The sequence below is a fragment of the Psittacula echo genome (genome assembly GCF_963264785.1).
Source record: "Psittacula echo genome assembly, contig: SCAFFOLD_46, whole genome shotgun sequence".
In the NCBI taxonomy this organism is placed as follows: Eukaryota; Metazoa; Chordata; class Aves; order Psittaciformes; family Psittacidae; genus Psittacula; species Psittacula echo.
The window spans coordinates 1,007,999-1,017,603 of NW_027664243.1; the positions used below are offsets into that span (position 1 = coordinate 1,007,999).

A 9,605-nucleotide genomic window follows, 5' to 3' on the forward strand; every position below is an offset into this window, starting at 1 on the left:
TAGAGACCCCATAGAGACCCCATAGAGACCCATAGAATCCCCTAGAGCACCCCTGGAGGCGAAGGCCAGGTCGACGTCGCGCAGGCGCAGCAGGACGAGGTCGCGGGGCCGGAAGATCATCGTGTCCACGATGTCCTCGCGCCGGGGGGGGCCGGGGGGCGCCGGGGGGGGGCGCCGGTGGACGGCGTCCAGGGCTACCTCCAGCTGCGGAGATGGGGGGGAAATGGGGGGGGAATGGGGGGGATGGGGGGGGATGGGGGGGAGATGGGGGGGGATGGGGGGGGATGGGGGAGGATGGGGGGGATGGGGGGGGATGGGGGGAGATGGGGGGGATGGGGGGGATGGGGGGGATGGGGGGAGATGGGGGGGATGGGGGGGATGGGGGGGAATGGGGGGGATGGGGGGGGATGGGGGGAGATGGGGGGGATGGGGGGGATGGGGGGATGGGGGGAGATGGGGGGGATGGGGGGGATGGGGGGGAATGGGGGGGATGGGGGGGATGGGGGGGAGATGCGTATGTATAAGGTGTCTGTGGGAGACTATGGGGGTCTATAGGGGATCTATGGGGTGCCTATGGCAACCCTACAGTAGGTCTATGGGGTTATCTATGGGGCACTGATTAGGGTGTATAGGGCTCTATGGGGTGTCTATGGGGCGGTTATGGGGTCTATGGGGGGGTTAAGCAGGTCTATGGAAACCCATGGGTTCTTATGGGGGTCTATGGGAACCTATAGAGTTCTATGGGATCCATGAGGGTCAATAAGAGTCGGGGGGGGGGGTCTATGGGGGGGTATGGGGGGGCTATGGGGGGGCTATGGAGGGCTATGGGGGGTCTATGGGGGCTATGGGGGGGTCTATGGGGGAGCTATGGGGGTCTATGGGGGGGCTATGGGGGGGTCTATGGGGGGTCTATGGGGGGTCTATGGGGGTCTATGGGGAGCTATGGGGGTCTATGGGGGGGCTATGGGGGGCTATGGGGGGTCTATGGGGGGCTATGGGGCGGCTATGGGGCGTTTGGGTCTCACTTTGGAGCTCAGGGTCTTGAAGATGCCCTCGAAGGAGCTGCCACTTCGGACGGTGACCTCGCACGTGGAGCCCTGTGGGGCACAGACCCATAGAGACCCATAGGAGCCCCATACAGACCCCATAAGGACCCATAGGGACCCACACAAACCCATAACGAGCCCCATAGATTTCCATATAGCCTCATAAAAATCCATATGGACACCACACGCACCCCATAGATACATCCCCCAGGCCCACAACCAACCTCGTAACTGCCCCCCAGCCCCATGGCCAGCCCCATAGCTCCGCTCCAGCCCCATGGCCAGCCCCATAGCTCCCTCCCAGCCCCATGGCCAGCCCCATAGCTCCCTCCCAGCCCCATAGCCAGCCCCATAGCTCTCTCCCAGCCCCATAGCCAGCCCCATAGCTCTCTCCCAGCCCCATAGCCAGCCCCATAGCTCCCTCCCAGCCCCATAGCCAGCCCTCTAACTCCCTCCCAGCCCCATAGCCAGCCCCATAGCTCCCTCCCAGCCCCATAACAAGCCTCATAGCTCCCTCCCAGCCCCATAACCAGCCCCATAGCTCCCTCCCAGCCCCATAACCAGCCCCATAGCCCGCCCCACATCTCACCACGGCCGCCGTCAGCACGTGCAGCATCCTCGAGTTGTTATAAACGCCCTCGAACACCTGCAATGGGGCACAAGGGGTCAAAGCTGCCCCCCCTCCCCTGTGCCCCCTAACTTAGGGGTCAGGCCCCTCCCCCACATGTGGGTCACTCACCGGCACTTGGGGGGGCCCTTCCCCGTGCTCTGACCCCTAAAAGAGGGGCAACAGACCCGTTAATGGGGGTCCCATTGAACTGCCCCATAACCAGCCCCGTAGCCCCCATAACTGCCCTCCAGCCCCATAACCAGCCCTATAAGCCCCCTCCCAGCCCCACAACTCTCCTCCAGCCCCATAAGCCCCCTCCAACCCCATAACCAGCCTCATAACCAGCCCCCTAACCCTCCGGCCCCATAAACAACCCATAACCCCTCTCCAGTCCCATTACCAGCCCCATAACAAGGCCTATAACCCCCCTCCAGCCCCATAACCAGCTCCATAGCCCCATAACCAACCCCATAACCAGCACCATAGGCCCTCTCCAGCCCCACAACCAGCCCTCATAGCCCCTCCCAGCCCCATCACCCCCCTCCAGCCCCATAACCAGCCCCATAGCCAGCCCCATAGCCCCCTCCCAGCCCCATAACCAGCTTCATAATCCCCCGAGATCCATAACCAGCCCCATAGCCCCCTCCCAGCCCCATAACACCCCTCCAGCCCCATAACCAGCCCCATAGCCAGCCCCATAGCCCCCTCCCAGCCCCATAACCAGCTTCATAATCCCCGAGATCCATAACCAGCCCCATAGCCCCCTCCCAGCCCCATAACACCCCTCCAGCCCCATAACCAGCCCCATAGCCAGCCCCATAGCCCCCTCCCAGCCCCATAACCAGCTTCATAATCCCCCGAGATCCATAGCCAGCCCCATAATCCCCCTCCAGCCCCATAACCTCCCCCATAGCCCCATAACCAGCCCACAAACCAGCCCCATTACCCCCCCCCAGCCCCATAACCGAGGCCTCAACCCCAACACCCCCCCCCCCCATAGGCCGCCATTACCTGAGGCCTCCTCCGCGGCCCCCCCCGGGGCTGAGGCCGCCGTTGGGGCTGGGGGGGGGGCGGCGGCTGCTTCAGCATAGCGGCCAATGGAGGGGGGGGGCGTTCTGCGGGCGTTAAAACGCGTTTAAACGCGTTTAAACGCGTCCCAACGCCCTTAAACGGGGTTTAAAGCGGCCGCTTCCCCCCCCCCCCCCTCCGCGGAGCCCTCAGGGGGGCGGAGGAAGCGGCGGAGGGGTATGGCCGACGCTGCGCAACGCGCTTGCGCGCGTCTCCTTCCGCCGTGTGACTTCCGCCGGCGTTTTCTCGCCCTCCCTCTTCGTTTTCTGCCTAAAAACGCCCCATTTTGACCCATTTCTGGTTATTTATCCACGCAGATGGCGTTTATGGGCTTGGATCGCGTTAAAACGAGGCTCAGGGGAAGAAAATAGTCCCCCCGCGGAGGGAAATAGTCCCGGCGGGCGCGCGGCGCATGCGCAGGCTCCGCCTTCTCCCGGCCCTCCCCCGCCCTCCGCTGTGCGCATGCGCTCTGAGGGTCTCCCGCCGAGTTGCCCCCCCCCCCCCCCCGTTAGTCCTCCAAGCGCTTTATGGGGCTCTATAGGTGTCTATGGGGCTCTATGGGTGCCTATGGGTGTCTTAGGGGCTCTATAGGCGCCCGTAGGGTGTCCGTGCGTCTCTATAGGGAGGGCTCCTTGCGTCTCTATGGTTGTTGGACAGAGCGGCCCCTCACGGCCCCCTCTCAGCGCGGCACTTCCGGGTTGCCCTCGGAGCCGCTCTACCCCGCGCCTCTATGCTCCGCCCACCCTCAGTCCTCCCCGCCTCTCTAGCGGGCGGAGGCGGAGCCTAGGGGGCGCTACCGGAAGCGGAAGCGAGGCCGAGGCCCGGAAGCGGAAGCGGCGGGAGGGACGCTGAGGAAGGAGGAGGAGGAGGAGGAAGAAGAAGAAGAGGAGCGGAGGGGGGGGTCCGAGCCCCCCCGTAACGTGGAGCCGGGGGGGGCCGCCATGGTTCGTCTATGGAGGGTCTATGGAGGGTCTATGGGGGATCTATGGGGGTCTATGGGGGGTCTATGAGGGTCTATGGGGGTCTATGGGGGGCTATGGGGGTCTATGGGGGGGCTATGGGGGGTCTATGAGGGTCTATGAGGGTCTATGGGGGGTCTATGGGGGTCTATGGGGGGCTATGGGGGGTCTATGAGGGTCTATGGGGGGCTATGGGGGTCTATGAGGGTCTATGAGGGTCTATGGGGGGTCTATGGGGGGCTATGGGGGTCTATGGGGGGGCTATGAGGGGCTATGGGGGTCTATGGGGGGGCTATGGGGGGTCTATGAGGGGCTATGGGGGTCTATGGGGGCTATGGGGGGGTCTATGAGGGGCTATGGGGGGCTATGGGAGGTTTATGGGGGGCTATGGGGGGTCTATGAGGGTCTATGGGGGGCTATGGGGGGTCTATGGGGGGCTATGGGGGGTCTATGAGGGTCTGTGGGGCTTTATGGGTGCTATGGGGGTCTGTGGAGGCCTCTGGGGGTCTGTGGGGCTCTATGGAGGCCTGTGCAGTGTCTATTAGGCTGTCTATGGGTGGTCTATGGGGCTCTATGGGTCTCCATGGGTGTCTATGGGGCTCTGTGGGGCTCTATGGGGTCTCTATGGGGTCTCTATGGGTCTCTATGGGTCTCTATGGAGTCCCTATGGGTCTCTATGGGGTCTCTATGGGTTTCTATGGGGTCTCTGTGGGGTCCCTATGGGTCTCTCTCTATGGGTCCCTATGGGGTCTCTATGGGGTCTCTATGGGTCCTATGGGTCTCCATGGGGTCTCCATGGGGTCTCTATGGGGTCTCTATGGGTCTCTATGGATCCCTATGGGTCTCTATGGGTCCCTATGGGTCCCTATGGGTCTCTATGGGGTCTCTATGAGGTCTCTATGGGTCTCTATGGGTCTCTATGGTCTCTCTATGGTGTCCCTATGGGTCCCTATGAGTCTCTATGGGGTCTCTATGGGGTCCCTATGGGTCCCTATGGGTCCCTATGGGTCTCTATGGGGTCTTTATGGGGTCTCTATGGGGTCCCTATGGATCTCTATGGGTCCCTATGGGTCTCTATGGGTCTCTATGGGGTCTCTATGGGGTCTCTATGGGTCTCTGTGGGTCCCTATGGGTCTCTATGGGTCCTTATGGGTCTCTATGGGTCCCTATGGGTCCCTATGGGTCTCTATGGGTCCCTATGGGTCTCCATGGGGCTCCCTCCCTCTCTCCAGGTTCTTCCCGCCGCCCCTCCCCCCTGCAGCCCCGGCTCCGGGGGGATCCATGAACGGGAGCAGCGGCCCCGCGGGGGGGGGCGGGGAGGGGCGCCCCCCCTCCCCCTCCCCCCCCTCCCCCCCCCCCCCCGCTTCCCGCTTCCCAGCCCCATTCCTGGCGGGAATTCTGTGAGCTCCAGGCCCGCGCCGCCGCCCGCGACTTCGCCCGCCGCTACTTGGCCTTCGTCCGCGCTTCCCGGCTTCCCGGCTCCGGGAATGCCCTGCCGGGGGGGGCAGCAGGAGGAGGAGGAGGCGGCATTCCCGGCGTTGGGAATTCCCTGCCGGGAACGCCGGAAAACGCCTTCTCCCACCACTTCGCCCGCCACTTCCTGCAGCACTTCGAGGCGGAAGTGGCGCGGGCGGCGGCGGGAAGCGCGTCCGGAAGCGAATCGGGAAGCGCGTCCGGAAGCGCGTTGGGAAGTGCATCGGGAAGCGCATTGGGAATCGCATCCGGAAGCGCGTTAGGAAGTGCATCCGGAAGCGCTTTGGGAAGTGCATCGGGAAGCGCGTTGGGAATCGCATCCGGAAGCGCATCGGGAATTGCATTGGGAAGCGCATCGGGAAGCGCATTGGGAATCACATCCGGAAGCACATTAGGAAGTGCGTCGGGAAGTGCATTGGGAATCGCATCCGGAAGCACATTGGGAATCGCATCTGGAAGCACATTAGGAAGCGAATCGGGAAGTGCATCCGGAAGCCCATTGGGAATCGCATCCGGAAGCACATTAGGAAGTGCATCGGGAAGTGCATCCGGAAGCGCATTGGGAATCACATCCGGAAGCGCGTTAGGAAGTGCGTCGGGAAGTGCATTGGGAATCACATCCGGAAGCGCGTTAGGAAGTGCATTGGGAAGCGCATCCGGAAACACATTAGGAAGTGCATTGGGAAGCGCATCCGGAAGTACATTGGGAATCGCATCCGGAAGCACATTAGGAAGTGCATCGGGAAGCGCATCCGGAAGTGGATTGGGAAGCCTATTGGGATACACGTTGGGAACCGGCTCAGGAAGTGCATCGGGAAGCGCATCCGGAAGTGCATTGGGAAGCCCGTTGGGATACGCGTTGGGAACCGGCTCAGGAAGCGCATTGGGAAGCGCTTCCAGAAGCTCATCGGGAAGTGCATTGGGAAATGCGTTGGGAAGCGCGTTAGGACCCGGATCCAGAAGCTCATCGGGAAATGCATTGGGAAGCGCATCGGGAAGCGCATCCGGAAGCGCATCCAGAAGTGCATTGGGAATTGCATCGGGTGCCGCATCCGGCAGTGGGAATGGGGCCAGAACCGCATCGGGAAGCGCAGTGGGAATTGCATCCAGCAGCGGGAATGGGGCTGTGATCCCACCGGGAAGAGGAAAGGGGGATCCCAACGCATCCCCCCCCGCTTCCCGCTGCCCCGTCGCCCCCTTCCCCGCTTCCCATTCCGAACCTGGCAGCGATTCCTCCGCTTCCCCCTCTTCCGATCCCGTCTTCCCGCTTCCCTCTTTGGCCGATCCCCCCCCGCTTCCCAAACCCAAGCTCCGGAAGCGCTTTTCCCTCCGGAACGTCGGGAAGCGCATCCTGCAATGGCGCGCCGGCAACGCCGCCCCTCCCCCGCCGCTCCCTCCCTCTTCCTCTTCCCATTCCCTCCCCACCAATTCCAACTCCAACTCTTCCGGAGGCTCCCACCCCCCGCCCCCCCCTTCCTCCGTTCCCATCCCCGCGTCCACGGAGCGCTGGCGATTCCGCTTGGGAAGAGCCCCCCCGCCTCCGCCGCCGCCCCTCCCCCGCCGCGAGGGGCTCCTGGGATTCCTGATCCCGGACGAAGCGGATCCGGATCCGGACGAGGAGGACGAGGAGGAAGAGGAAGGAGCCGGGAGCCGCTGGCGCCGCTGCCGCCTCCTGCTGCTGCCGCGGGCGCCCCGCGGGGCCTGCCTGGAGCTCTTCCTGCCGCCAGGGGTGCGGAGCCCTCCAAGGGCCCCTTCCCAAACCCTTTCCCAAGCGTTTCCCCTCGTTTCCCTGCGTTTTCCCCTCGTTTCCCTGCGTTTCCCCTCGTTTCCCTGCGTTTTCCCCTCGTTTCCTTGCGTTTCCCCTCGTTTCCATGCGTTTCCCCTCGTTTCCATGCGTTTTCCCCTCGTTTCCCTGCGTTTCCCCTCGTTTCCCTGCGTTTCCCCTCGTTTCCATGCGTTTCCCCTCGTTTCCATGCGTTTCTCCTCGTTTCCCTGCGTTTCCCCTCGTTTCCATGCGTTTCCCATCGTTTCCTTGCGTTTCCCCTCGTTTCCCTGCGTTTCCCCTCGTTTCCATGCGTTTCCCCTCGTTTCCCTGCGTTTCCCCCTCGTTTCCCTGCGTTTCCCCTCGTTTCCCTGCGTTTCCCCTCGTTTCCCTGCGTTTCCCCTCGTTTCCCTGCGTTTCCCCCTCGTTTCCCAAGCGTTTCCCCTCGTTTCCCTGCGTTTCCCCTCGTTTCCCTGCGTTTCCCCTCGTTTCCATGCGTTTCCCCTCGTTTCCATGCGTTTCCCCTCGTTTCCATGCGTTTCCCCTCATTTCCATGCGTTTCCCCTCGTTCCCGTGCGGTTTCCATGGGGGTTTCCCCTTTTTTCCGTCGTTTTTCCCTTATTTCCATGTGTTTCTTCCGTATTTCCTTGTGTTTTTCCCTTTTTTCCGTGGTTTTTCCCTTTTTTCTGTGCGTTTCTCCCTTTCTTCCATGCTTTTTCTCTCATTTCCTTGCGTTTTCCCATTTCCATGCTTTTTCCCTTATTTCCGTGCGTTTCTCCCTTATTTCCGTGTGTTTTTCCCTTTTTTCTGTGTGTTTCTCCCTGTTTTCCATGGTTTTTCCCTTATTTCCTTGTGTTTTCCATTGTTTCCATCTTTTTTCGCTCATTTCTTTGCGTTTTCCATGGTTTCCGTGTTTTTTCCCCTCATTTCCGAGCTTTTCCCCTCATTTCCGTTCTTTTTCCCCTCGTTTCCGTGCGTTTCCCCTCCTTTCCATGCGTTTCCCATCGTTTCCGTGCGTTTCCCCTCGTTTCCCTGCGTTTCCCCTCGTTTCCATGCGTTTCCCCTCGTTTCCCTGCGTTTCCCCTCGTTTCCATGCGTTTCCCATCGTTTCCATGCGTTTCCCCTCGTTTCCCTGCGTTTCCCCCTCGTTTCCATGCGTTTCCCCTCGTTTCCCTGCGTTTTCCCCTCGTTTCCCTGCGTTTCCCCTCGTTTCCATGCGTTTTCCCCTCGTTTCCATGCGTTTCCCCTCGTTTCCATGCGTTTTCCCCTCGTTTCCGTGCGTTTTCCCCTCGTTTCCATGCGTTTCCCCTCGTTTCCCTGCGTTTTCCCCTCGTTTCCCTGCGTTTCCCCTCGTTTCCATGCGTTTTCCCCTCGTTTCCATGCGTTTCCCCTCGTTTCCATGCGTTTCCCCTCGTTTCCGTGCGTTTCCCCTCGTTTCCATGCGTTTCCCCTCGTTTCCGTGCTTTTTCCATTGTTTCCATGGGGGTTTCCCTTTTTTCTGTCGTTTTTTCCCTTATTTCCGTGCGTTTCTCCCTTTTTTCCGTGGTTTTTCCCTTTTTTCTGTGCGTTTCTCCCTTTTTTCCATGCTTTTTCCCTCATTTCCTTGCATTTTCCATTGTTTCCATGTATTTTCTCCCATTTCCGTGCGTTTTCCCTTATTTCTTTGCGTTTTCCATGGTTTCCGTGTTTTTTCCCTCATTTCCGAGCTTTTCCCCTTGTTTCCGTGCTTTTTTCCCTCGTTTCCATGCATTTTCCCTTGTTTCCCATGCGTTTTCCCTTCTTTCCGTGCGTTTTTCTCTTTTTTCCATGCTTTTCCCCTCGTTTCCATGCTTTTTCCCTCGCCTCCATCCTTTTTCCCTCGTTTCCGTGCATTTTCCCCCCTTCCCCCCATTTTTCCCATTTCCCCCCATTTCCCCCCCATTTCCCCCCCATTTCCCCCCATTCCCCCCCCATTTTCCCCCCTTTCCCCCCCCTTTCCCCCCCTTTCCCCCTTTCTCACCCCATTCCCTGCTCTCCCCCCAGGCCGCCCGCCCTCTCCTCTCCATTCCCTGCTCCTCCATCGCCGCCGCCCGCGCCGCCGCCCCCATGGAATTCCCGGACAAAGAGGCCGCCTTCATCCTCAAGGTGGGAATCCGGGAATGGGGAATGGGGGGGGGAAATGGGAAATGGGTTCCCCCCCTTTCATTCCCATTTTCCCCCCGCTTTAGCTGGAAAACGGCCGGGAATACTGCCTGGAAGCGCCGGATCCGCAGCACCTCAGGGCTTGGCTCGATGACATCCAGCAATGCCTCCCCCAGGGGTGAGCCCCCCCCCCCCATCACTTCCCGTTTGTATCCCGCTTTTATCCCGGTTTTCCTGCTTTTATCCCGGTTTTCCCACTTTCATCCCAGTTTTCCCGCTTTCATCCGCATTTTCCTTGCTTTTATCCCGGTTTTCCCGCTTTTATCCCGGTTTTCTCGCTTTCATCCCAGTTTTCCCACTTTCATCCACATTTTCCTTGCTTTTATCTTGCTTTTATCCCCCTTTTCCTGCTTTTATCCCTGTTTTCCCGCTTTCATCCCAGTTTTCCCGCTTTCATCCTGGTTTTCCCACTTTCACCCCTATTTTCCTGGTTTTATCCCCGTTTTCCTGCTTTTATCCCAGTTTTCCCACTTTCATCCTCATTTTCCTTGCTTTTATCCAAGTTT

At 60.4% G+C, this 9,605-nt stretch overlaps 1 protein-coding gene across 1 annotated transcript in view; it reads right to left on the reverse strand.

Moving 5' to 3' along the window:
* The window catches only part of ATXN2L (ataxin 2 like), a 17,141-nt gene extending 14,022 nt beyond the window's left edge, over positions 1 to 3,119 (reverse strand). Inside the window, 5 exon segments of the mRNA XM_080639835.1 lie at positions 51 to 204; positions 1,026 to 1,097; positions 1,636 to 1,692; positions 1,786 to 1,821; positions 2,668 to 3,119. Of these exon segments, the coding sequence (XP_080495961.1) occupies positions 51 to 204; positions 1,026 to 1,097; positions 1,636 to 1,692; positions 1,786 to 1,821; positions 2,668 to 2,745 (397 nt within the window). The 5' untranslated portion in view covers positions 2,746 to 3,119.
* Between the last annotated feature and the right edge of the window lie 6,486 nt (positions 3,120 to 9,605).